This window comes from Indicator indicator, chromosome 28 (genome assembly GCF_027791375.1).
Source record: "Indicator indicator isolate 239-I01 chromosome 28, UM_Iind_1.1, whole genome shotgun sequence".
Taxonomy (NCBI): Eukaryota; Metazoa; Chordata; class Aves; order Piciformes; family Indicatoridae; genus Indicator; species Indicator indicator.
In genome coordinates, this window is record NC_072037.1 from 13487075 (window position 1) to 13514693 (window position 27619).

A 27619-nucleotide genomic window follows, 5' to 3' on the forward strand; every position below is an offset into this window, starting at 1 on the left:
CAGCGTGATAGGTGCAGAAGTTCATAGGTGGATGCAGGAGAGCTGGTTCTGTTTGCTCTCCAGCATGAGCTGGGCAGCAGCTTGCTTAAAGCTGGTTGTAGGAAAGCTGATGCCATGCAGTTGTTGGCTGGCAGGCCCTTTCACAAAGAGGAAAAATGATCTCTGCCCTTTTGTTAAAGGCAAGCAAGGAGTGTTAGGCTCTAGCCTCTTTGCTCACAAAGCACGGTGGGCAGGAGCTGTCCTGACTCCAGGCTTGCTCCCAAGTGTAACTTGTGAGAGACTGGGCGAGGCAGGCCCTAGGCCAGCTCCTGCGTTGCAACTACAGCTTCTTTTTGTTCACATCACCTGTGATGGACAAAACATTGGCAGATGGTCCCAGATCACTGGATGTGTCTGTTCCCTCCCAGGCATTAAGCTACCATAGTTCTGACCATTGGAACTGGAAACTGCTATTAAGGACATGGATGTTAAAAAGGTAGAGCAGCAAGGTCAGCACCCAGCACAGAGCCAGCAGGCTGCCTGTGAGCAGAGTCCTCTCTGTTCTGACAGGAGAAGGCAGAACTGGAACTGGATAGGTCTGCAGCTGTGATCCTGTCAGGGTAGCCTGGGGCCAGAACTGTGAAGCAAGTCTTGCTGCTCTGCTTCTATGGAGTTAAAGATGTTTTGTTGAAAGTTAAGGAAGTGTGGCAGTTTGGGCTGGGTGCCCCCTGCCACTGCTGCATGAGATACACCTCTGGTGTCCCAGGTACCCGCCCACTAGGGGTGGACACAGGAAACGACGTATTTCTACCCATAAATCCTGCACCTTATAAAGCCATCTGCAGAGTCATCCTCTTCCTCTTTCTTCCCTCTCTGCTCCCATGGGAGATGTCCTCTCTTATCGGGTAATGCTGGGGGGGCAGTCTCAGGCCTGGCCAGCCTGAGACTTGCCTAGCAGTGGGAGGGGGGGGGGGGGGGAAGGAAGAGCCCTAAGGGATTGGGTAGACCCTCAGGTGGGAGGAAGGGAGGATTGGGAAGCTTTTGGGAATTCTGTGAGGGGGTTCTGTATGCTTTAGGATGTTCTTTTCCACTATGCTTTGTAGTTTGTAGTTTTCTGTAGCTTCACCAACTTGCTTTTCCATTTAAACTTTTCCATCACTCTCCAATCCGTTTGTGTGTGTCATTCTTTTGTCCCTTTCGGGGCAAGAGATGTTCTGGCTGGCCTCAAACCAGCACAGGAAGTTTTAAGAAATCCAATTTATTAAAACTGGTTTGAAATAGAATTTGTTGCTGAAAGTCCTCTGACAACAGCCTGTATTAAGCTATGTGGCATTACTGACACAGGAGCAAGGTGCATGGCTCTCTCCTGGCGCAGGACAGCACTTGTCCAGGTGTGCATCTTTGTGAGGAAACTGCTCTGAGCAGAACTAGGCACACACTAGGGCTCCCAGGAGAGAAGGTTTTCCTCTGCCTAGAAAGGAAATAAGCTACAGAGAATTCTTGGTGAAAAGTGAGCCTATGTCCATCTACTTTGTGACTTCTGTGTCCTGTGGAGATCACATCACCAGCTTTCAGTTTCAACATTCCAAGCCTCAGACTGTACAAGTAACAGGCAAGACCATCCTGTATTAGACACGCTAAAGCCAGGCTTATTTTATTCTTAAAATAAAAACAGCAGTAAAGTTGAAGGTTTTTTGCTCTATTAAAAGACTCAGAAAATAAACATTTCCAGCAGATTTCCTATGTGAAGGGCTCTCTCTCCCTTTAAGGCCACTCTATCTGGGTTTGCGCCGAGCTGAGCGTCTGCAGGCAGCAGCAGCCAGGCTGCCCGGGGAGGGAGGCCCTGCTGGGGCCTCCTGGCCTGCACTTGCTGCCTCCTGCTGCCCTGAGCCCCCCACACACCCTGGCTCCTGCTCGATGCCTTCCCTTTGCCTGGCTGCAGCAGCCCCCTCCTCACACCCGGCATGTCCCAGCCACAGCCCTGCACTGTGGCTTGCTGCGGGGTGCAGGCAGTCGGCGCCAGTGGCAGTGGATTGGCTCTCCTGTAGGTTTTCTGCTATCAGGATTCCACAGGTGTCAGTCAGGCTGGCTGGGCTCCTGCCCTTGGCTGCAGCGGTGGCCAGCTCATCCTTAACCTCCAGAGACCTCAAAGCTTGCTCCTGCAGGGCTGACAGCTCTGTACCCTCCTTGTCTATCCCACGCTCATCATTCATCTTGCTGCTATCTGCTGTGGGCACGGGCTGGGTTGGAGCATCCAGCAGCTGGGAGCTGCAGCCCTGGGAATGCAAAGGAGCCTCGGGGTAGGCAGCCGCAGCACGATGCCTCGCTGCCTTGTGTCTCTGCAGAGGCAAACACAGCAAGGTGAGAGACAGCCCAGCTCAGATGCTGGCAACTGCAGCAAGCAGCAGCTGGTCCAGGAGCACCTGTACAAAAACAGTGGTGAGTGGCAGCTAGAATCTGCAGGGGCATAGCTTGTCTCTGCAGCTTCTGGCCTGGCTGCTGAGGCTTCAGCAGAGAAGGGTCAGCTCCTGCGAGGAAAAGTGAAGTTAACATCTGGAGTCCCTCTGGCGTCAGTGCTCAGCGAGTGCATGGCAGACCTGTGGCTCCCCAGGCAAAAACCAATTTCTGGCAAATGGTAGGACTTTGTAGATGTAACACTGCAAGTGACAGCTCCGGCTTCAGCTCCTGCCAGGAGCTGATTCTGGCCACATACCCAGGGCGCGTGAGGCTATGCACTGCCCATGGCCGCAGCAGCCTGGAGAGTTCATCAGCCAAAACAAGACTTCAGCTGAGAGCTTGAGCTTTTGTCACTCAGTTGATAGAATCCATGCAGCCAGTGCCACTACTGACAGCCACACAAGGGATCAGGGATATCTGATTGCTACAAGGCACTGAGGTTCCCTACAGAATACAGGTAAGCAGAGCACCAGTGAAGAGCCTCCTCTGAACTGCTGTCGTGAGCCAGCAGAGGTCTGTCAAGAGATTAAAAGGGCTGCAGCCATTCAGGACTGGATCCTGTGGAAGTAGGAGCTATGTACAGTTGTGCAGGCATCCCAAACATGAGCAAAACCAACAAACCAGCTCCCTCCTGTCCACAGTCAGCTCACTTTCAGCCTGCTGCTGAAGGGCTGCCACTAGCCTTAGGTCTGACAACTGAAAGAAGCTATTTTGAGCTGCTGGCTTTGCACCACTGCCTTAGGCAGCACTGCTGCTGGCTGCAGTGTGGATTACAACACATCAGATGGGCAGCTTTGCGCTGCAGACCCCTCTGTCACTGCAGGCTTCCTCCTTCTCTGTCCTCAAATAGTGGGATACAGCACTAGAGCTAGACCAGTTCATTCATGTTGTGGTACCCAAGCCAGACCAGGTCCAAACATACTAGTTTGCTTTCAAAGCAGTGCTGTGAACTGCCCCAGCTGCAGACAGTCCTCTGCTGTGAAACCCTCTGCTGAGCTACTCTGATCAATCAGGAGTACTCCAGAAGCTGGCAATGATTTAACTCAGACTGTGACAACCCCAAGGCACCAAGGAAGTCCAGAATAAGAGTCATCTTTCTGAAGATATTTAAGGTTGGACTCTTGTCATGAATAATCTCTCCAGGTCACTGCCATCCATTTGACGAGCTTCTGGTTTCAGCTCCAAGGGAGGCACACACACTGGTGGTGCAGTTTCACTAAGCCGATCTAAAATAAGCTAGGAAAACTGCAAGGCTGATTCCTGCCTTCCTGCAGTGATTCACTGCAGTGGGAGAAGATGAACAGCCATCAACAGCTGCTTGCCATTCCAAACCCACTGCTCTAAGCACTGCCTTCTGAGCACCCCACCCCTGACTATGGGCAGTGACGCTTGGCTAGAAGCAGTTGAACTGTCTGAAGACTAAAGGAAGCACAAAGCTTCAGGGGTTGTGTGTTTGGCTGTGGCATTTTCTAAACATTACCAAAAGCTGTAGGGAAGCAAGAGTGGCTTTTGTTGGAGCAGGTTGTGGGTGCAGGCAGAGCACAGTGTGAGCCTCCCCATCAGGGAACGCTGCTCTCCTGTGCAGCCAGGGCCCAGGCAAGGGTCACAGGAGAGGAAGGAGACAGTGCAAGCCCTGTGTGTCCACCACAAGGTACGAATCCAGGCCCCTCACCCCCTGGCAAATCATCAAGGATAGAACTATGGAGGCAGACTCCAGGCCAGTCCAGTAGGAAAAGCTTCTTGACAACGAAAGCAGCAAAGGGCAAAATGGCTTCCTCAGGTGGAGCCAGAAAAGCAAAGGAACAGCATCAGCTGGCAGAGCTTCATGCTAAGGAGCTTCGAGGAAAGGGTAGCAGACAGACAGATGGACAGATTGACTGTTGCAGGCTGGCCCTGGGGACCAAATGGATTCTCACCACCTTGTAGCTTCCATCACACAGAGTCTTTAATGCTACATTTCCAGATCTGATTTCATGGCTGAACCTCCCCCAGCACTTTTTGGCTAAAGAAGTTGTTCCTGCAGGATCAGACACAAGGATGTGTGGGCATCAGCTTCCCTTATGAGGAACAGGTTGTTTCTTGTTCCTTCCCAACCTGACTCACCTGCAGTCTGTCTAACAAAGGGGCCTAGACTGAACAACAGACTCTACAGGTTCAGCAAAGAGAGCAGACACTCTGAGAAAGATCTCCAGCCAGGGATGGGCAATAAGGTGACAGCAGCAGTAGCTGGGAAGCAGGACTGGACTGGCTTTAGATCTACAGGGTGATGGAGACAAACATGGAGCACACCAGGAGAAAGCTATGGCACAACAGACACCAAGGGAGATGGAAATGAACCAAGGACAAGACAGCTAAGGTGGAGGGACACTGGAGGGACACGCACGGGGAGAACAAATGCCAGGCCATGCAATCGCCAAAGGGTCTGACCTGAAAGTTCTCAAAATGCATCAGGGACTTGCAGTGTGCGAGCCGGGCAGCAGAGTCGCTATGGTAGAATTTGTGACACAGCCTGCAGAGGTAACCTGCGACGGGGACCAGAAAGTCCAGGCCTGTGAAACGGGAGGGGAAGGGAAATCACAGATCACATTGAATGGAACTCAAATCATGACAGCATGTTAAAAGGGGAGAGAGAGGAAGGAGAAAAGGAGGAAATCTTTGCTTCTGTTAATCAGGGATTGCAAGATGACTTGCTGAATATCTCATCTTACCATGGGATGGCTGTGGCTGCTAGAGCAAACAAACTACACAGAGCGTTTAGGGAAAAGAAAGGAAGAAGGAATACAATGGAAAACTACAGAGAACGTGTGAGCTAACGTCAGGGGATCAAACTAAGCAAAAGACAGCAGGCGCGCGTGAGGAACACGCAGAGAACATTCACAGCATGAATCATTATTCCATCTGCCACAGGATAGGGGAAGGTTACAGGGATAGGGAAGAGTGGGGTAAAGAGCTCTCCTTGGGCACAGAAAGGGCTCTGCAGAGCTGCCCTCCTCAACATGAGTGGCTGAAGTCAGAGTGTTTGCAGGGTGGGGACCAGTGGCAGCCCTCTGGAGGAGCGGTGCCCAGTAGCAGGTCTGAGTAACCATGAGGCAGAGCGTGGGGGTTCTGAAGCAGAGCAAACATGCGCAGTCTGGGCTCTGGCAAAGGCTTGGATACTGTCACTACTGCTCAGTACCTCCACACAAGCTGCATTTCTGTTGGAAAGCATCCTAATCAGTATGCTTTCAGGCTCCATCTTTCCAGAACATCCCTCATTTGCCACCTGCTTTCTTCAGAACTTCTGCCCTACTTGCTCTGCTCCCTACCTTACTGAAGCACCTGGCTCTCATCCTGTCCTCTTCAAAGCCAAAGGCAGCTGACCAGCACCAATCACATCCTCATGTTTTAGCACACAGCAATAAAGCAACATTTGGCTCTTTCTCCAAGAAGCAGTGATCTGCACCACTTGAGTGCAAGTGCTGGAGCACAACGGCCCAGGAGCAGGCAGAGACCATCCTCTCCTACAGATATAGCAAGTGACCAGAGGCTCTGTGGTCTTTGTGCTCAGCTTTGCTTACCATAGGCAGTGTCTGGACAATACTTCTCACTTCCTTCGGAATCCTCCACAGACACTTCCTTCAGCCCAGTCTGGAAACCAAAAGAACGTCAGTGCCTACTGTATCTATGCCAGTTCCCTCCCTGGGATCCTGCATTCCTCTGGTAACCTTGGGGTACAAACCAGAGGACTGACACCAGAAAGAGTTGCACAGCATCTGGTTAGGCACAGATACAAACCCCAGTGCCAGCAGACCACTTTATTACAGAACACCCCTGGCACTGCAAGCCTGAAACAGCTTAGCCATGTGCCTTCTTCTTGGGAACTGCTCTGCTGGGAAAGTATTTACCAAGATAAACCTCCCCCAGTGTCTCCTATGAGACAAGCTACTGCTGGGCCATTCAAAGAGACAATCAGGGTCAGAAATTCCTTCCCTTGGAAAACTGCTTGTGCTCCTCAATGACACAATGTTTGAAGACACCAAGAGAAGCAGAAACACTCTCCTGGATCCCACACACAGTGCCTGATTCTCTTTTGGATTGTCCTGAGCCCTCCCACTCCTGCTGCAGGGTGCAAAGCTGACTGGTCTCTTCAAAAACCTGAGCTCAACCAGGCAAGGTCACCCCAGTCACAGGATCCCACAGCAGATTCTCAGATAGATTCTTCCTGCTCCTTCTGCATTGCATACCTGCTTGGCAGCAGAATCCTCATTCTCTATCAACACTACATCAAGGTCTTCCTCCTCACCAGCTCCCCCCTCCTCCTCCTCCTCCTCTTCATCATCATCATCTTCAAAACACCCAACAGCATCCACAGTGATCAATTCCTCCGAGTCTTCTGGGCTGCCCAACTCCTTCTCTCCCAGCCTCACCTGTCAGGTACAGAAAAGAAAGATTGCATCAACTTTGCACTCTCTATTTAACCAAGGAAGACTCCAGACTCTGATCAGACTGCATTTGATGAGGAGAAAGGACTGCAAGAAAGGCATAAAGCTCCCTTGCTTCTGGACACATCTAACTCCTTGTTCCTTGCTCACTCCATTTCTATAAGCTCTAACAACTGAAGTCCAGCAAGAGATGAAAATTAGAAGGCGGCTGCAAGAACTGCATATCTTCCTTTCATCCCTGCACCAGTCAGGAAAGCAGAAAGCTAAGCTGCTCCACAGAGCATCTGCCTCCACTCAGGCAGTGTTACCTCTTCGGCTTTCTGTTTGTGCTCAGGGGACTTCATGTGCTCCACGAACTTGCGAGGGGTCTTGAAGTGGCGGCTGCAGACGGTGCAGAAGGGACGGAGCGAGCGTTTGGCCAGCTACAGAGAGAGGGACCATTCAGTAAGTCACAAGAGGCACCATTTGAGAGGAATGTAGATAAATCTTGAGCAAAACAAAGTCACAGCCCTACACCTAAAGCAAGTTTTCTTCTCAACAGAAAGGGCACCCTAGCTCTTCTCTGCCCAAAAGGTATGAAACAGGCAGAGCAAAATGCACCTGGCTTGTCAGGGGCCTTCCAGCACCTCTCCCAAAGGAGCCAGTAACTATGATGGCCTGCTGAAATTGCAGCTTGAAAAGCTACACCTGCCCACCAGCTCCTCATTTCAACTGATCTGGTGAGCATGAAGACATCTTTATTGAGAAAAGCTGGACTAGAGGTGCTACAGGCCATCCTGTCAGGATGGAACTGGAAGGTCCAAAACCAGTAGTGTTCAGAAGCAGGAGGTAGCATCGCAGTACCCTCAGTGAGGGTGTCACTGGCATAACTTTATGTTTATCTCTCCATTCCAATCACTTTTCCCTTGTTGCCTGGAGAGCAGGAGATGCTAGACACTTCCACTCAATCCCCAAGGCCACTGCAAAGATGAAATCCAGGCTGTGGCTGTTACCTTGTGTTCCTGGGTCCTGCGGTGCTTGATGAGATCCCCTGTGAAGTGTATCTGACAAGTGTTACACCATCGCTGTTGGCACTCCCTGAAGTGACACAGACAGATCTGTAAGTCACACTTTTCACACCCCCTATGGAACATTGCAGTATTCTGGGCCTTCTTTTGCCCAGTATTCCTACCATTAAAGGCTCATATTTATCTTCTGCCCTTCACAGGCAGATTGCTTTAGCTCATGCTGACAGAAGTCAAACAAGTCCCTGACCAGCTGGTCAAAGTCAGTGCTAGTTTCCCTCAGAAAGAAGAAAGTTGTCTAAAGGAAATTCAAGCCCCTAAAAACAGAGGGGTTTTGTACCTTACCTAGAACACAGGGATGCCCTGGTGCAGTGAGCAATTCCAGAACCCTTGCAAGCTCACATTCAGATTGACTTTTGTAGCACAGACCAACACTTACCCATCTTTTTCTGCTAGCACCTTCTGCTCCTTCACCATGGGCAGCAGTGAAACAAAACAGACGTTGCTCATGTGCTGAATCTCCCCAAGTCGCTGCTGATGCTGAATTCCAGCCATGTGGGACTGGAAATTCTGAGCGAGGGGTTGAGAGAAAACCACATTTAAATATATTCAAAATAAAACAAATAACAAGTATGAGCTTTCCATTCTCTTGACTCCTGTTCAACAACGGAATGGTAGAAAAGCTTGAGCCTGGCTGCCTGCAGATCCACCCACACCCCTGAGGCAGGCTGCCTGCTGGCTCTCCAGGAGACGTTCATCTGCACGCTCCTCAGCGGTTTGCAAGTTCCTTGCTCCTGAAGGGTGAGCCCTTGCTGACAAGGCTCCTGCTAGAGCTCCCCATGGCAGCCACCCATCTACCTGACTGCTCCTGACCACCCCCAACCCAGTCAGACCTGTGGAGTTTTACCTGCTGGCTGCAGCAGTTGGTCTTGCAGATGTAGCAGTAGAATTTAAGGACCGACTCTGGGCTGGGCTCAGACGTGCCCACCTCGCAGGTCCAGTGTCCTGGTTTCAGAGCTGTTGTACTGATGGCTCTGCTCTCACTGCTCTGCTGGATAGTCACTTTCAGTGAACCTCCAGAGCTCAACACCTGCCAAAGGAGGAGTCAAGATTACATTCAGTCTCTCAAGAGAAGACACTCAAGAGGACAGCTGCTTTTTGTAGGTAACCTCCGGTGTCTACCCTTCAGAAAACACAGTGAAGCTTGAAGCCAGTGCAGGCTGATCCAGCTCCCAGTACTGCTAAATCTGCAATCCTTGTGCCCTAGCATCAGGCCCACCACTACAGATGGTTGTTTCTACAGCCTCTGCAGACTGCAGCAACCAACACTACACTGGTAAGGGACATGATCAACTTGGGTTTCTCCCCTCCACCACCCTGATGGAGTAAGGAACTCAGACAAGAGCAGGATGATACCACTGACCACAACAATTAATGTTTCAAATTATGGAAGACTACCAAGTCTGATTCACACCACGGCTTAAATCTTTGCTTAGAGATTTACACAGCATGAGATCCTGGTTTAACACCTAGCATGTGAGCAAGGTATTCCATGCAAAAGACTCTGGAGTTGCCAGTTTCACCTGGCTCTTGTTTTTGGGTGCTGCCTTTCAAAAGCACAGACCTCACCCTGTCAAGTGCCACAGCAGCTGCATCTTTACTACCATCACCTGATTTTTTTTTTTAACACCTGCTCTTCAGCCACACAAGAGATGTGTTGAGCTACAGCCCTCAATAGATTTTTTCAGTGGCTCTTTCAGTTCAACTTTTAGTTTTCCCAGACGAATACTGAAATCTCAATGGATCCCAGCATCCACAAAGAGCCAGCAGCAGGTGAGGTGCAGGCCAGCAGAGGTACAAAAGCAGCACAGCAGGGCAGGCTGTGTGCTAATTGCAGCCAAGTTATGCCTCACTGCCAGGGACAACAGCATGCAGCAGAAGACAGAGCTCCAGCTGTGGGTGCCAGTCTGGTTCCCAGTTGCAGCTCTGGGCTGCAGGGGGAGGTTGCGTGTTCTGCACAAGCCCTGTGTGGAGTGGCATCTACTCACCTCAGGAGCTTTTGGTTCCTCAGAAAATTTCCTCTCTTTGGAGGGATCTTCAGCTGTGTACTCCTTTGTGTTGCCTGTATCAAGGAAGAGAGTCCCTTATGCTTCCTTAACTCCAGATAGCAATGACAGGAACAGCAGAGCAAGAGGGGAGCTTTCCCCATAGTGCTGCTGGCCAAAGGCCCAACACACAAACCTTCCTCTAAAGCAATACTTGTTAGAAGGAAACTTCCCATCGTTTGCATTTGGTAGACAACAGTTTTATAGACTACGGATGAGATTCCCAGACTTTCTCCTGTCCCCATCCTGCATGTTTGGAGGAAGTACACTTCTGACGAGACCCCCAGGATCTGCAGATGCTGTTCTACAGCTGCACCTCTAGCGTGGAGTGCCCTAAAAGTACAAATCACAATGCTCAGCAACTCACCATCAGCTTGGACCTGGGTGCTTGATTCTCCTGCTTCTTTGCTGTCTGTGGCATCCTCTACTGCAGACTCCTTGGTCACGCTTCAAGAACAAGAAAATAACCTTATTTGCCATGTCACAGACAGAGAAATTCAGATGACACAGCAAGGTACAGGCTGGGCTCTAAGCTACCACACTCTACTAAACCTCCAAATCAATAAGCTACTGAAGTGGTATTTCAGGCAAGGTTCTGGCAGAAACAGGTAAACATTATGGAGAGTGGGCATTCTAGAACAGAAACAGGAACCAAATCATCTGGACAAGAATACAACTGACTTTTTGCATCACTTCCCTCACTTGTGAAACAGCTGCAAGGAGGTCAGCTCCTACAGGAAATACTCTTCACAAGAGCTCACTCTGCCTTGACTGGGAACCTGCAGGGAACCTGCAGCACCTAGACAGCACTCCAGGCTGCTGTGTGCACGAGGGAGCAGAGACATGCTGGACCTGAAGGAGTTCTCAGTGGTGTCTCACAGGGATTTCATAACTGCCTGCTCTACTTGTATCCATCCTGCTTCATTCCAGGATCCCTACAGCTCAGGGGGTGGAAAGGAATGGAACTGTACAAGAGGCAAATCAAAAGGACTTTGCTTTGGTTTATTTGATCTGTTAAGGAGACAAAAGATCCCAAAGGCCCGCTGAGAATAAAGGGTTGACTTCTGAGGCACAAAGCGCACTTTACCGCATCTTTCTCCATAAGGCCTGAATGCCTTCCCAGCATGGATGCAGCCTGTGCAGGTCCTGCATGCAGTGCCCTAGGCACCACATGAGTTGCAGACTGTTAAGTGAGAATGGAACTGGGTTACATGGCTATAAATACGCAGCAGGGCCTGGGCAGTGCAGGCACAAAGGAAACAGGAGTGCCTGGCATTAACTTCTTGTCAGGCACTGCCAGCAGGCTCAACACTACCCCACACACAGATGGTGACAGCACTGCCAGGCAAGGGTTTGCAGCCTAGACTGCGCATCTAAGCGGCAGGCTAGGGGAGCAAAAGCCACCACGAGCAATGATCTAAGGAGGAAATGCTTTCACACAGATACTTGTCAGGCCATGCTAGAAGTGGGTGTTCAAGGAAGATTTGAAGGTGGTGAGTGCTTTCTGCACTGCAATGAGGATGTTGTTCCAGGCATACAGATGGTATACAGGAGAAAAGGCAGAAGTGGGAAGAACCTGAAATGAAGAAGGAGGCTGGGGCTGGTACTGCTGGCCACAGGGAAATGGAACAATGAAGCATGAACAGAGGTCTGTGACATGGGTGGGGAAGATGCCCTTCTCATCTGGCAAGGGCAACATGAGAACAGTAAGCTGCTTTCAGAAATCCATCACCTGCCCCTTGGAAGCAAACAGAAACACTTTAAACAAAAAAGCTAAGGAATGATCCAAGTCAATCTCAGCCAACGTGTATGCATCAGAGCTGGCAGTCCCTAGCTACTCCTTAGCAAAGGATTCTCCTAACAACAGGCTTGCTGCAGTGAGATCTGTCACTCCTCAGACTTGACTCTTTCTTCACTGTATGTAATAGAACTTTGATTAATACCCTACTAAACATTAACACAATTAAAATTAAATGAGCTTTGGCACAGATTAACAAAGCATAAACTAAGATGCATTTGACTCAGCTTTAATTGAATTTATTCACTTTCTTGCTAATCAGAGTGCATCATTCACTGTGGTCCCTGCTAACATACTATTTATCACTTCAAGCTTTTATACGATCAAGGTAATATCTGAACATCAAAGTAATCCTGGAATAGTCTCCCTAAAGCCAGCCATTAATCTCCAGTCTCCAGATGGGAAACAGAGAGGTGAAGAAATTTGTGTGGAACCACACAGTGAATTGCTCACAGGGAAGATAGGAGGGACCCAGGAGCCCTGACTCATAGTTGTTACCATATGCTGAGAACTCTCCAGTCAATGCCTGCAGACATCTCTCTTCACTCCCTCCTCTTCTGTCCTACAGCAGCTCCCAGCGACAGCTCTGGGTCCAGCAGGGTGCAGACTGCACCCAGAGCTCCAGGAGATGCCTTCCCACTAGATGGCAACGCAGCCTTGGCTGTGCCCTCCTGCAGCCCCGGCAGGCAGGGAGAGCCCAGAGAGACCTGCCATGGCCAGCTGGCACCAGGACTGCGTTGGGCTATTTTTACCCAGCAGACAGGGGTGCTGGCAGAGCAGCCTCTGCAGAAGGGGACAGAACTCGGTGCTCCTGGACACAGGCTTGGCTACCAGGGAGCACTGCTCCCCTTCCCTAAACCAAACCATCCCTCCTATACCCACTGTAACCTAACATCTGCCAAGACTTTTCCTCTCTGCAGGTCTGGCTGCTCCTTTCCCTCTGGTATTTAGGGAAGGAAATCAGAGAAATGGATCAAACTAGAAAAGAAAGAACCTCTCTGCTGTTTACAAGAATCCTGGAGGAACATGAGGAAACTGCACTTCATGGCATGTTCACATGAGCTGCATCTCTTATTTTTCATTCCCATAGCAGAGACTGCAACACCCTGGATCTCAGCAAGCATCATGAGATTTTTCTGATTGTTCACAAGCATCTGAAATATCTCCTACATGCTAGACATCAGGCCAGTACAGCCCTAATTATTAGAAAATACAATTCAGTGCCCATTTAATAAATACCTCTTCAGTCTTTTTGCTGCAGGCTCAGTGTTCAGCACAGATTCAGTTGGAAATCTTGGCTCTGAAGGAACACAGAAGGAGATCTTCTTAGCAAAGCAGGACCATGCCACCTTCAGCATGTTCTCTAACCCAATGCCAATAAAGCCCTGGTGGAGCAAATACTACTACAGTTGCGTATTCTGAAATTGAGAATTGTAGTGACAAGGGTGGAGAATGACCCAAGAGCTGTGAGTTTCACTGTACAGGTGGTCACTGGTGTGAGGGGTCAGCCAGAGGGACACAGGCATGGATTTTTAACAAGCAGGTTTCAGTCATGTACTTAGGTGACAGGCAGTTTTCACCACTGCTCACAGCCTCACAGGGCTTCCTTTTCACTCAGAAACATCCCCACTTCTGCCTTGTGTCCAGCATCAGACCAGACCGGGTGCTCGCTACTTCTGTTCTGACAGCTGGAAGCCAAGGTGTCTTCCAACTCATCTTTTCCTCAGCACAGTGACCGCAGCTGGCTCTGCTTCATGCATGACTTCATCAGACGTTGAGTTCAGCATGGTAAGAAGGCAGTGGGGAAGCTTTAATTTCAATTCAGTTTTCTTTTTCCACCCTCCATCTTAAAATGGGGCTTGAAGTCAAAATGACTTCTGAGATGCTTCCATGGGAGATGGAGCTATCTTATAAAGCCCAGAAATACCCAGGCAAAAGGGATCCATGAAGCAGAGTGCTCTCACAGGCAGCCCGAGTGTTTAGAATCAGAGAGAAGTGTAACTGACTAAGACCAATGCCATCTCCATCTTGCTGTAGGAATAGGCAAGAGAAGATTCTAATGTCTAGTAGCATTTGTCCACTACAGGCTCCCCCTTACCTGTGGATGGCAAGGAGTTGTTCTGCTCTGACCCTGCTTGCATTCCCTCTGGGAATTCCATTTTCTCATCACCTTGTGTCTGAGATGAAGAACCAGGATCAAGTTCTCGCTTCCTGTCAGGGGCCCTCTGGAAGTCCTGCAATAGGCAGGGAGTCACTGCCAGCTCTTGGTCCTTCCTCAAACTCAGCACACTGCCCAAAGCACCAGACTGTTACTGCAGGGCAGGAAGAGGAATTCCAGCACGTGGTAGTGGGGGGAGATAGACGGCTTACAGGACTGCTTTGCTTCAGGCAAGGCTACATGGTTCACTTAACTCCCCAGGCAGCCCAGGACATTTCTCCACCTGCTTGCAGAGAGTAGGGCTGCTTTAGAGGGACTCAGGCAAGAGGTGCATGGGCAGGTAAAAAGAATAGTCCAAAATAATCCAAGAGGAGGAAAGCATGGTCAAGTAATCCAAGAACTATTTCCAGGATACAAAAGAGGCCTTAATGGTGGAAACAGAAAAGTTGTTTGTTTGTTTTTAATAAATCATAGATTCTATAAAATCTACAAGAACAAATATGGTCTTAAAACAAAAAAGCATTTGGGAACAGGAGACTGCTTTGGAAGGCTAACAGGCCAGAACTTAGGGGAAAGCACTCAGCCAGGATTTCTTTGAATTACTTTGAAGGTGGCAATTCTAAAGGCTCCTTTTCTATCTTAGGTTTAAGCAGCTCTCCTGTGAGGAATTCTCCCTGGGGCAAGAAGCAACAAGAAACCTTTGCATTGTAAGTGTAAATATGGACCACAGGAACCCTAGAGATGGGCTTATTCCTGTATTTCTATGTTAGCAGCATGGTGCAAAACAGTTCTTGTAAGCCTCTCTCCCTGCCCTGTTCCCGTCCACCCAAAGCACGGTCAAGCTACAGAGGTGCAAAGCAGCACAAGCAGCAGTGGAAGCCTGGAGCCCACCTTGCGGAAGGGCCGGGTCTGCCTCTGGAAGGGGAGGCTGGGGAAGCCCAAGCGAGTGGGCTTCAAGGAGACCCCCACAGGTGGTGGCCCCAGGAGGGAATGTCTTGTAGCCTGAGGGAAGAACTGCTGCAGTGCTGGCGCAGTCATGTTAAATCCACGCAGGTTCCCTGAAATACAAACACAGCTCATCAGCACCCTGCAAGGCAGCAGCACTGCACTGGGCACTGCATGGAGGCTCTGCACTCTGCCCTCCTCAGCCCCCACAGAACAATATAGTGTAATAGCAGCTATTCCTATGTTTGATTTTAATTGTCACTGCAGGCCAAGACCATTAGAGGAATCATTTGATCTGAGCATCCCAGTGCTTGTGTTTGCAAGGAGGTTACAAAAATTCACCCCACGTTTGCACAGCTGGCAGCTCACCCCACAGTATGGAGGTTCCAACACTGGACTTCAGAAATGAAAGATTCCAGGCCTCTCTAAAACCTGGCTGCCACGCAAGCTCAACATGTCAAACTAAATTTTGACACCCGAGAGCCTGCCACTTCCAGTTCTAATGCTCTGTGTTCTGAGCAGCATCCACAGGCTGTTAACCAAGTCTCATCCATCTCTGACCAATGCAGTCCTTGCTCTCCCCATCTCAGAGGTGAGGGAATGGAAATGCTCAGAAGCTTCAGCTACATTCCCAGAAGCTGTCCACTGTTCTGGGAACCTGGATTTCTACTGCAAGTTTTTAACCTCTCCCTCAATCTGGCTTTTTAGCAGCAGTGAAAGCAGGGCAGCAAGTTTGGAGGTAGGCAGCTGAAGCCTAAGTAACCAAGATGCATTGTTTAAAGCCTGCAACACAACAGGAAGTCCTCCTTTATGTTTGTCTTCAAAAATAATCTAATCCCTTATTACTTACCATAAATAACCTCTTACTGTAAAATGACACAGCTGCATTTGAAAGATCTGTAAGGCAAGGAATCGTCCTTTGCTCTCAGCTCGGTACCTCTAAAGAACCACACATCCATTTCAGCTTTAAGTGTTTACCTTTTCCTATTCCCATGGCTGAAGCCACACAAATTCAATGAATTAGTGATGCTGATGTTTCCCAGGTACAGAAATACTACAGCACCAGATATTCTTACATGTAACCCAAAACTGAGTGACCAAAAAAGTTCAGATCCCTAAGCAACAGCAGACTGGACACTGCAGCCACCTTGCCTGCTCCCACTAGCTGGCTGGTGTGGGCTGTTCAAAGAGAAGGCACAACTCAGCTGAGCATGGAGAGGTGAAAAGAAGACTAAGTGTATGTGCAGTACTCATCAGCCTACTTTATCTGCTCTTGTATCTAGTGTGCCTCAGGCCCTGGCCATGCTATTTAAACACAACTTCTCAGTAAGAGATTTTGCTTTAGGGCAAAGGTCAGGCTATGCTCACATCAAACATCTGAAAGGAGTATGGCTTCTCCCTTTTCAATGCCAGTTCCCCTGCAACCCGAGAGATCTGTAGAGAGCCACTGGAGTCACTAGAGAGCCCTCTCGTTAAATGGGCAAGAGAGAACAAAAGAAGAGCTAACGACACACGGAATAAATCTATTGTCTTCACCTCTGGGCATGGTCCCTCACATCTGGGTATGGTCCACAGGGAAGATAAAAATTGCAGACGTTAAACTAGACACTTCAGAACTATCCCAATTACTGCTTTTGCACATTAAAAAAAGTTGTCAGGTTAAGACACGAGCAAAAATAATTCCTAGCATCTTTACGTTAGCAGTGCTGTTACGAAGGTAGCTTTAGACACCTGTTTGGAAAACATCACAACTGGAAAAAAAAATCCACTTGTAGAAACACAGCAATGGAAGAACAGTGACATTCCCCACACCAATGACAGTCAGTCCAGGGAACTGAAATTTCACAGGACAGTTGAAACCTGAACCATTTCCCACCACAATATACTTTATTGGTTTGTACCGCAGTGAGCTGGGACAGGGACAAGCACCTACTGCAAACAAGGTTAGTGTGCATGAAACAGACAAGGAAATAAACTGTTTCAACCTTCAACCAAGGAAGACAAACAAATAAACCAATCTAAGTGTTTTATATACATATCTAGGTGAAAAAGTACTCCCTCAGGTCTGAGACAGAAGGCTGCATTGAGCATCTAACCTGATGCCTCCTACTGATATCCCTGGCTCTGAACAGTTGGGCACACGGGATTCTCAACAACTGAAGAGCCTCTGATGTAAGCCATGGGCAAATTTGAAGAGAGAAAGGAAAAAAAGACAAAGGAGCTGCCAAATGCAAGGACTGCAAGGGTTCAGTGAAAAATAGCCATCCTATGGCTTAGTCCCTGAGGGATGATCAAACAACTCCAGCAAGCCAGCGTCTCCAGTAACGACCATACCTTGCATCTGCTGCATCAGCAGGGCACGCTGGAGCATGGGGTTGGCACTGAGCAGTGACGGTTGGTTTGTTGCCCGTAAGCTCAGCATCTGCTGCTGCTGCGGTGGTGGCAAACCTCTGGAAAAGAAGGCATCACTCGTAAGAGCCCAACAGAAACTGCACCTTTCGATTCCAGGCACCTAACCAGCACGAAGCAGAGGGGTGAAGAATGGCACAAAGGCTGATAAACGCACATGGAAGGACACCATACACCAGCATTGTATCCTCCTTCTTCCCCCCTCCTGGAATTTCCAAAGCCGACAGATTGTCTATCAAGGAATTTGAGGTCAGAGATAACTCCTTAGCACCAAACCCACATAAAGCCTGTCAAGCAGCATAAAAAAAGCCCAGGAGCTGACTGCAGTTCTACAGAATTATGCAGCACTTGTCAGTAGAGGCGAAGGATCTAGATCAGCAGCTACATTTAACCCAACAACAAGAAAAGTTCCAAACCCAGGGAGTTTCCTCAGCAGCTCCAAGCACATTTTTCCCAGATCCACACCCCCTGCACAGGGCCAGAGGGCAAAGCTGCACTGGCTGCCCCACAGCCCCAGCCAGAGGGGCCCTCTCTTTACTGTGCCACCCTGCAGCAGGAGGAAGCCGGTGGGGAAGGGCTCCCCGGTGCTAAGGAGGGTGGAGCAGACACGAGAAAAAAGCCTGAAGAAACTGGCAGGTGCTTCTTGAGGCAATTGCAAGGTCAAGCCCACCCCCAAGCACAACTGCTGACACAGCTAAACCTGTCAGGGCTGTAAAGAGGTACAAACATGGACCAAAATATCCACCCCAACAAAACTCCAACCCTCTGAACGCAATTTACAGCAGCTCATCTTCATGTTTGTGGCTCTAGATTGTTCCAGCGTCAGAAGCCGAGATATTTATACCAGAAAAATCATACTTGTAAAGGTGCAAGATGCATCCCTGCTCTCTAGCAGTCAGCCCCACACTGGCATTTTAAAAGCAACTTTGTTTATAGTGTAAGACATACAATAATGGCATAAGATTTAGATGTTCATATTTCTAAAAGAACAGAAAGATTCCCACATTTCCCTCGGGGACATATGCCTTATAAGGATAGAGTAATTACTATAATTTATTAAATCAGAAATTAACTTTATTCTTGAATTCCCATCCCATTGCTCTGAATTTGCAGAGCATAAGGCTTTAAAGATAACAGGCACTGCAAGGGAATTTTGTGTTAGCTCTACAAACCTCAGTCACCAGGGCCAACAGCTCCTAGGACAATTGTTTTCTCTCTTTATTTTTTAGGAAAACCTCGGTTATTTGCCTCTTTATTTCTATCAGACTATCATTTGTCGTTTAACAACCAGAACACGATCTTCTCCATCCCCACCCCACGGTGCACAGCAACATCCTCAGCGCCGCTGCCACTGCAGAAGTTCAATAACCTCGCCCGGGCCAGGAGACCCATTGAGAGAGAACAAACAAGCAGCGTGAACTCGAGAATAAAGCCAAGCGCGCGCCTCTTGGGGCAGCTCAGGGAGGTCCCTGCCAGTGTTTCTGCAGGAGGCGGTTTCCTGGCCGCCCTAGCCCGGTGGCTGCCCCGGCGAGGGGACACTCGGCTCCGTAGCATCCTCCCCGCTACCTCTGCTCTCTCCCGGGTCACCCAACGCGCCCTTGGGGTCTCCGCGGCGGGAGCGACGCGGCCCGGGGAGCGGCGCCTCCGGCGGAAACGTGAGCGGCGGCAGCAGGAGCTCCCCGCCCAGCCTTTCCTCGGCAGGGTGCACCGCCCCACAGCCCTCACCCTCCCTCGGGCATCGCCCCACACTTCCCCTCCCCACCGCCTCCCGGCACCCCCTCGTCCCCAGCTGTCCCTCGGGACCTCCAGCCCACGGCTCTGCCCCGGTCGGGGCCTGCGTCCCCGCCCGCCGGCCCTCTGTCGCCTTTCCGCGGCGGGGGAGAGCAGGCCCGCTGCCGGCGAGGAGGGCCGGAGGGAGGCGGAGGAGCGCAGTACCCCGGGACAGGCCCGAGATCCCCGGCCTCGCGTAGCGGCGCTTACCGGCCTCCCTGCTGCGCCGGGGGGTGGTGGTGCTGCTGCTGGAGAAGGTGCTGGAGCTGCAGCAGCTGCTGCTGGAACTGCTGCTGGTTGAACATGTCTGGGGAGCCCCGAACGGGGCGAGCCTAAGACAAAACGCGAGAGGGCGAGGGAGGCACCGGCTGCGGAGCTGGCGCGTATCAGCCCGGCAGCCATTGAGCAAGGGAGCCGCCGCCGCCCATTCATTCACTGAGCCGATTCCCCCAGCCTCTTCCTCCTCCTCCTCCTCCCTACCCCTGGGGTCATCGCAAGCAGCAGCCTGTAGAGCAGGCTTCCAAACCCCACCTCCCAAAACGCGCTCCCACCCTCCCCTGCCAGCCGAGTCCGCGGCCCGGCCCTCTGCCCGCGGCGGGGCCGGAGCAGGCTGGGAGCCGCGGCCCCTTCCCAGCCCCAGCTGCACTCACGACGCAGACCGCGTCGTCAGCGCTCGCCGCTAGCCACGTCCATCTTCTCGCCGGGGACAATAGCCACCTGCCCGGGTTGGAGCCTCGGGATCGCCCCTGGAGCCTCCCCTCAGGTGGCCCCGACTCCCCGCACCTCCGTTTGTCATCCCCCGCACAGCGGCAGGGTGAGGTCCCCTGTCCTTCGAGAGGGCTGGGAGGGGACGGACACCATCTGCCCAGCGCTGGCAGAAGGAATGGAATAAACGGCTGAAGAGGGGGAGCAGATGGGATCCAACAGCGTGGGGTTTCTGCTTTTTGTTGTTTTGGCTTTTTCAATAGTCCAGGGGAATCTTTCTTAACCATCTTGCTGAGGAGATGGAAAAAACCCAACAGCCTCTGGCCATTCACTGTGATCGCATCTTGGCAAATCTAACATGAGAACGTGGAAAAAAACAAACAGAGCCTCCTGCAATATTGCTCTGTGCTGAGGTGACTTTTCTTTCTTCTTTTTTTTTTGACTTAGCAGCAAAACCTTCCCTGCAGCAGCTGCTTTCTGTAAGCAGGTTGATTTCAAGGGTGTTCAGTACTAGCCTCTGCAGACAATGTACTGTGGTTGTCATTTCCTACACTAAACCCAGCAAGGGTAAAAACACATTTCTGTCCTTGCCATTCCAGAGAATCCATCTCAAAATAATTTACTTTGATCTTACTATTCACGCCCGTAAAGATTCATTAAAGGCCTCAGAATTGATATTTAGCTGAAAGTATTTGTGAGCTGAACACAGCTCCCAGTGATACAGTTAGTATCAATAATTGTCAGTGCAGCAGCCTGCATTCATTTTTCCTTTGGGCCTTTTCATACCATCCTGATTTTACAATAACCAATCTGGGGATGACCATCACCAGTGGCCATGTTAACACCCAAGGTCCTCCATCCAGTCACAGCTGTGCACACACAGAGAAAGCTCTCTGCTACTGAGCATGAAGGATGAAGAGGCATCCCAGGGAACGCATCCATGGAGCAGAAAGCTCACATGAAGGCTGTTGCAAATCCTCTGCTCCTGTACAGTCGCTGCAGAGCTGCCAGCATGGCAAGTTGCAGCACTGGGCAAGACGGCTAATCTGGCTGTGGTAGCAGTGGCTCCCAGCCATTGGACAGACTGGATTCAGGTTGTACAAGGAAACGTATGATGAAAGGGAACATCAGCACAGAAAACTGGGCTAGGATCCTTTCTGTCCTTGCAGGCCATAGAATAGTGCCTAAGCTGACAGATGAAGGCTGCACTGTCATTGCCCGCTGACCTCCCACCCAATGAGAATTGCTTTTTCCTGCAGGGAACATCCCCCTTTCAACTATTAAGCACTTTTCTGTCCACCATGCAGTAGTGAGTACCTGCTGTAACAGGAGAATGCAGGGAACCTTGGAACCACAGACATGGAGGAAGGACACAGAGCTGATGGAGCAGCTCCAGAGGAAGGCCATGAAAGTGGCCAGGAGGCTGGAGCAGCTTGGCTACAAAGACAGGCTGAGGGAGCTGGGGGTGTTCATCCTGGAGAAGAGGGGACTCCAGGGAGACCTAATAGCAGCCTGCCAGTACCTGAAGGGGCTATAAAAAGGATGGAGAGAGACTTGTTTGCAAAGGCCTGCAGGGACAGGACGAGGAGCAATGGCTTCAAACTAGGGATTTAGACTGAACGTTAGGAACAGGTTCTGCACCATGAGGGTACTGGAACAGGTTGCACAGGGAGGTGATTTGGGCCCCATCCCTGTAGTTATTCAAGGTGAGGTTTAACAGGGCTTTGAGCAACCTGATCTAGTTGAGGATGTCCCTGCTTACTGCAGAGGGGGATGGACTGGGTAAGCTTTGCAGGTCCCTTCCAGCCCAAACCATTCTATGGTCCTATGATTCTAAGCCTATCGTCACATTGGTGGCCATGCACAGAAGCATGCTTAGCTGTGCCCGCAGGCATTGGAAGTGCATCCAGAAATATTTATAGCACCTTGGGAGGGAGGGCAGTATCCCAGCCTCCCTGTTTTTTATGCTCATGTCTTAAGGTTTGCTAAAAAGGTAGAAATAGATTTTTTTCATGACCCCTTCAGTTTATAAAACTTTGATTTCAGAGACATTGCAGGTTTTCAGTATTTCCCATGCAGATCACACCGTGCTGTGAGGCATTGGCTGATCACATCCCTGCAGCTCAGCTTCTGGCAGGAGAGAAAATGGAAGGCTTAGGAGGAGTGTGAGCACTTGCACTTCTCTTTTCCATCATCGGGAGGTGCAGGATTCCAAAGCTGCTTAAAAGCCGAGCCTCATGTCTCAGACTTAGCTCGGGTCTGGGGGATTACAATTGCTGTAACTGGAGACAGAGCCCCTGATATCAATGAGCTCTTGTAGGGGCATCTTGCCAATGTCTCTGCAGGACAGGACAGAGGGAGCACATTTTGCACACCCTACAATTTCACACTAACAAAATCTACTAAGTAACCTATAAAATTATACAGGTTTTCAGCATTGCCACCACTCCTTTCTTCCATATGTGTCTACCCAGAGAGCACCCTGCTAGCTCCCCCCATCCTGCCACAGTAAGTCAGCCTAAGGACCCTCGCAACCCCTCACAGCAAGGGCCACACGTCCCAAGAGCTAAGCACAAGTTTAATGAAAAAATTAAATCAGAGAATTTATGAAACAATACAGGAGTCATGAATGGGCCTTGCTGCTGTACCAACTCCTTAACCAGGAGCATCAACCCTATTTTTCAACCCCCCCCATAGCCTTTAACATCAGCTGTGGCCACACCATGCTTGCAATTTTTTTTTGTTCACAAACCCATCTCAAAACAAACAGATTAGTTTAATTTCAGCTTTTCCAGGAAATAGTATAAACCTGAATAATTATTTCTGAATTGGAGTGGTCTCACCTGGAACAAAATACCTGCTTAGAGTGCTGGTAGCAGCAACACTTGCAGGTGGATGCTTCTGTTAGAAAAATGTTAATGACCACAATCAAATCTCGCTGCTTCTGTGGAAATACTGAAGGCAGGAGGTGATGCATGGGGTGGGGGAGAGGGACAAGAAGGGGAGCAAAGGGAAGGCACTTCATGTCCTACTTAAGGAGCTAATGCTGTTGTCAGGGAACAACAAGAGCAGGGCTGCAACCCAGGGTGAAGGAGGCAGGAGCCAGGCCCCAGGCTCACAGCACCCACAGAAGGACAAAACAAGCAGCCAAGTCCAAAAGCCCAGAAGATGAGGCAGTAGTGTGGCAATAGGACAGGGCTGGGCAGAGACACCAACCTGCAGGCCAGGATCAGGCCTGGGGATCTCCAGGTACACCTGCAACAATGAGCATCAATAAAGGAGTCAGCCTGCAGCAGAGCTCAGAATAAAAGGCTCCACAGGCACACAGGGCTGCAGCTGAGCCAAAGACTGACATCTCTCCATAAGTAATCACAAATTGATGGCACATGGCTGAGCTTAAAGAGAGCTCCTGGGCCCAGAGGTGTGGGGAGAAGCTCTAGGTGAGGCTGGCCATGGTCTTTAAGCCTCATTAGTAGGGCTGTTAAATTACATGAAGTGGTTGCAGGTATGTAGCTGGGCTGTAGTAAGGCTGTGCAGGTGAACTTCGCGTTACAGCAACCTCTGGGAAAAAGGACAATTCTTATAGTTCCTCAAATAAAGCTTCAAAGATCATCATCATCTGATGTTCCCTGAGCACCAGCTCTGCTCCAGGAAGGAAGGTGATGCTCTTCTTTAAGTCTTTGATACTCTTCACTGTTCTTTCTATGGTGGCCTCTCACAAGGAGCAGCTATCAAATTCTAATCCCAGAGCCCCTGGGCTCTGTTGGAGTCTCCTCCCATGCCAGGTGTGGCCACTTTCACTCCCTACCCACTCCCCTTTTTAATCCCCACCCCAGGAAAGACAAAAGCCCCAAGCTGAGCACATCTGGGCTGAGGGATCCTCCTTTTCATGTCACTGGTGAGTCCCTTATGGTATACACTGGGTGATTGGGGGGCCTGGTGGCCCCCCTGGTTAGGTAGGAAGAGGGTTGATGGCTACTCCAATATCATCCATGGGTGCTGGATGGATATCCTTACTGGGGCTGAGCTCTCTGTGTGGTATCTTGGCTGGTTGAGGGTCTTGCCCCAGGCTCTGGGATGGCTGCAAAAATGGTGGTGATGGAGGAGGAGCTGTTTAGGCAGGGTGGGAGGATGGTGGGGGGGAGCAGGGGGTGCTTTGGAAAGATGAAGGGGGGGGCAGTGAGGGAGCAGCAGCCGCTGTAGGCGTTTCCTCATGAGGAATTGATAAATAATATGGTTATGGCTCAAATAGATACCTATATTATTGCTATATCAAAGCAGTACACACTTAAGGACAAAGTATCTGAGATGTCTTTAATTTAATTGCCCTATGAAAAGTAGAAGGAGTTGTATAAAATCAAATAATTTTTATCCAATACTTGTTAGAAGAATAGAAAATGTATTGATAGATCTAGTTTTAAGAGGAATGACAAAATAGGTGCAGGGAGGAACTAATGATCGTGAAACTTGCCACGGGAAGGGTAATCCTTCTATGGATTAAGTGTTTTGTGAAAGTGATCCTCTAAGCTAAATCACTTGGTTTTAATACCAGAAATACGTTTAGTAGCTTAGCCTATCTACATTCAAAAGGTAAATTTCTGGGGAGACCTAATGGCAGCCTGAAGGGAGCTACAAGAAGGATGGAGAGAGACTATTTGCAAAGGGCTGCAGTGACAGGACAAGAGGCAATGGCTTCAAACTAGAGAAGCGTAGATTTAGATTGGATGTTAGGAACAGGCTCTTTATCATGAGGGTAGTGGAACACTGCAACAAGTTGCTCAGGGAGGTGGTTGAGGCCCCATCCTTGGAGATACTCAAGATGGGGCTCAACAGGGCTCTGGGCAACCTGATATAGTTGAGGATGTCCCTGCTGACTGCAGAGGAGGTTGGAGTAGAGGACCTTTTGAGGTCCCTTCCAACCCAGACAATTCTATGATTCTATGGTCAGAATGGCTGCACAGATGCTCAGACTTTTGTCCACAGCCTACACTGAGATTTTAAAGCTTGATTATTGAAATTTACTGGGCAATTTGCTAAGAGAAAATTTGCATTGGCAGCCCCCAAAACAGCCCACATATGCCCATGCAGATGGAGCAGCTCCTTTCCCTTCCTTCAGTGTTCTTACCTGCACACTGGTGAAGCTACCAGAGCATCTGCACTGACACTGAGGCAAACCCACCCCTCTACATGGCTATTCCATTTTCTCTGCACACCTTGGGATTTTTGCACAGATTATATTTGATAGACATTTGTGAAATCTTCTTTAGAATCATCATAACTCAGAAGTTCCTGTTTAAAATGAAACACACAGATCAAAATCTGTTGCAGTTTTTTGTGATGCCTTTCCTCCACCACCCCCAGTTCCCTCTGAGCTGTGAACAAGAGTACTGGGAAGCAGGAACTGAGAGGTGTTTGCAATGCAGCCTTCTCCATCCTCCTGAGTCACCAGTGGCCACTGGCTTCTTTCCTGAGTGCTTGTTTGCACTGCTGTAGCTTCAGGTTAAATACAGCCTCATGTTATAACCTTCCTACCCTGCCCCCACCCGACCTCTTAAAGACCCCAAATCAAGCAGTTTATTGTAGACAGGTGATTTTGAAACCAAGCATTTAAGTACATAAAATGAAGCACTTGTTTGTGTTGCTGTAAAGCAAACATCAACACCTACTGGGTTGAACTTAAACAGAAACTGATGAATCTTCCATTGATGCTTGAATGGAGATGAAGCAACAGCAGAGCAGTGGTGCTGCAAGCCCCCAGTTGAATCATAAAAAGTAATTGTTGTATGCTGGCAATGCCACAAGTGCTGTCCTGGCACAAAGGCCTCACATGGGTGTGTCAACCAACTTCACAGGTCCTGTGACCAAGCTGCACAGGTCTGTTGGCTGGAGTGTATGAGGGTAAAGACCAAAGTGTGTGGATGTAGTAACCAAACCAGGCAGGTCACTGACCAGATCATACCTGTGTGGTGACTGCACTGCATTGCTATCGTGCCTGAATCCCACAGGTCCTGTGACTGAGCTGCTCAGGCTCCCAGGCAGGTGTCTCGACTGACTGAACCACAGGTACATGCTGGCTGGACCCTGCTGCATCAACCTGCCACACACAGGCCATGGCACTCACAGCCCCTGAGGCCTGGGGACAGCCTGTGCTGCTCTGGTTTTGGGCAGTGAGCTGGCTCAGGGGGCTCAGCCCCTTGCCAATGGTTCCATGCCTGGACGGAACTCCACTGGATGGAGGTCAGTGACAAGTGCTGTCCCTCAGAGGGACCTGAACAAGCTTGAGAAGAGGATGTGAAACTCATTAGATCCAGCGGGGCAATCCCTGGTATCAGCAAGGGCAGGGGGATGAAGGTCTGTGACTGGTCCTGGCACCTCAGGAGGAGATGGAGCGGGGCTGCGCCTCCGCCCCCCTGCCCCGAACTACAGCTCCCAGGCGCAGCGCGGCGCCACCGCCCATAGCGCCCTCTGGCGGCGCCGTGCGGCTTTTTGCAGGCGGGGCGAGCAGAGCCGAGCCCGGGCGGCAGCGAGCGGCGTCGAGCGAGACGCGGGCTGTTGCCGGTGCCCGTGCCCGTGCCTAGCGGCCAGAGAGGCGAGAGCCGGGCAATCCGCCAGCGAGGGCGTGGGAAGGAGGAGGTAGTGTGAGCTCGCCCGGTGCCGGTGCCGAGCCGCAGCCATGGGGAACCGCGGGATGGAGGATCTCATCCCGCTGGTAAACCGGCTGCAGGACGCGTTCGCCGCCATCGGGCAGAATGCCAACCTCGACCTGCCGCAGATCGCCGTGGTGGGGGGGCAGAGCGCCGGCAAGAGCTCCGTGCTGGAGAATTTCGTCGGGAGGTAATGGGGGTTTTCTGAGGAGCCCCGCCGCGGGCAGAGCTGCTGCATGGCCGGTGCGGTGCCCGGGCGCCGCAGCGGGTGTGGGGTGCCTGGGCAGCGCAGGAGTAGGACAGCGCTGCAGGACGCCCGGGCGCTAAGGTGCACAGGCAGGGACGGAGAAGGAGGTCTCCCCGGCTCGGGAGGATCTCCGCAGCGGGGTCCCCGCCTTTGCCGCACCTTCGGGGCTGGTGGGACCCTCCCTCCCTTAGTCGCTTATGTAACAGAGGTGGCTGAAATGGCAGCGGGGACCAGCTCCATCCTCTGCCCTGCTCGGTGCGGTGCCGCCGGGCCGGGGCGATCCCTCGGGGGGCTCCGGGAGATGGATGTTTTCGCTGGGAAGGGCGTGCGGGGGGTGTTTAAGTTTAATCTGCTCCGTCCCCCTCCCCCAGCGCTGTCTCGCTGTCCTCCATAGCGGATGCCATGTCAGGAGCTGCGGGGAGGCCATAGGAAGGACGGGGTTGGCTCCTATATGCTTAGATCCCCGGGTGCTACCATTTTGTGGCGGGCAATGCACCGCTGCCTTCCCTTCAAGTGACCTTCGCAGTCATCATCTGGAGCTGCAGTCACCTGCAGACTGCACTGCCTGCTCTGCTCCAGCTGGACACAACACCTGGGGGGGGGAGTGTCCCTCAGCTTCTCTCTGGCCTTCTTAATTGTGTTCAGCCTATGGCACAGGTTTTGGTTATCAAGGTAATTCTTCATGCTGTGAGGGGTAGGTGAGTTGCTGGCACTTGGCTTGAAGGCAGTGTCTGCTGTGGTACCTGGTCAGGTGCTTGCGTGGGGGGTTCAGCAAACTGCATTGATGACATTTATTGGATGCTGTTCACCTACCTCCACTCCATGTTTTGTGAAGGGCTTGGAGAGCTCTGCAGTATGTATGAGTTGCTTGTTTATCTGTGAGTAGCCCCAGATTCTGGTCTTAGGCAAGGGGAGCCTTGAGCAGTGAGTGTAGGCTGGGCTGTGTGCCCTAGGAGGAAGGCCCAGAGATTGTATCT

The 27619-nt window shown here is 50.7% G+C and overlaps 2 protein-coding genes across 6 annotated transcripts in view; one reads left to right on the plus strand and one right to left on the minus strand.

Moving 5' to 3' along the window:
- Positions 1–1754: 1754 nt before the first annotated feature.
- Positions 1755–26426, minus strand: CIZ1 (CDKN1A interacting zinc finger protein 1). The gene is given in 18 exon segments (XM_054393414.1): positions 1755–2318; positions 4864–4985; positions 5994–6063; positions 6660–6842; positions 7166–7279; positions 7850–7934; positions 8301–8431; positions 8769–8951; positions 9910–9983; positions 10334–10413; positions 13004–13064; positions 13863–13998; positions 14814–14980; positions 17202–17317; positions 19257–19383; positions 19865–20002; positions 22023–22090; positions 26176–26426. Coding segments are annotated over 18 exon segments (2670 nt in total).
- Positions 26425–27619, plus strand: part of DNM1 (dynamin 1) — a 56765-nt gene continuing 55570 nt past the window's right edge. For all 5 annotated transcript variants that reach the window (XM_054393524.1, XM_054393525.1, XM_054393523.1 and 2 more), the window contains exon 1: positions 26425–26585. In XM_054393524.1, the coding sequence (XP_054249499.1) occupies positions 26425–26585 (161 nt within the window). The remainder of the gene's footprint in view (positions 26586–27619) is intronic.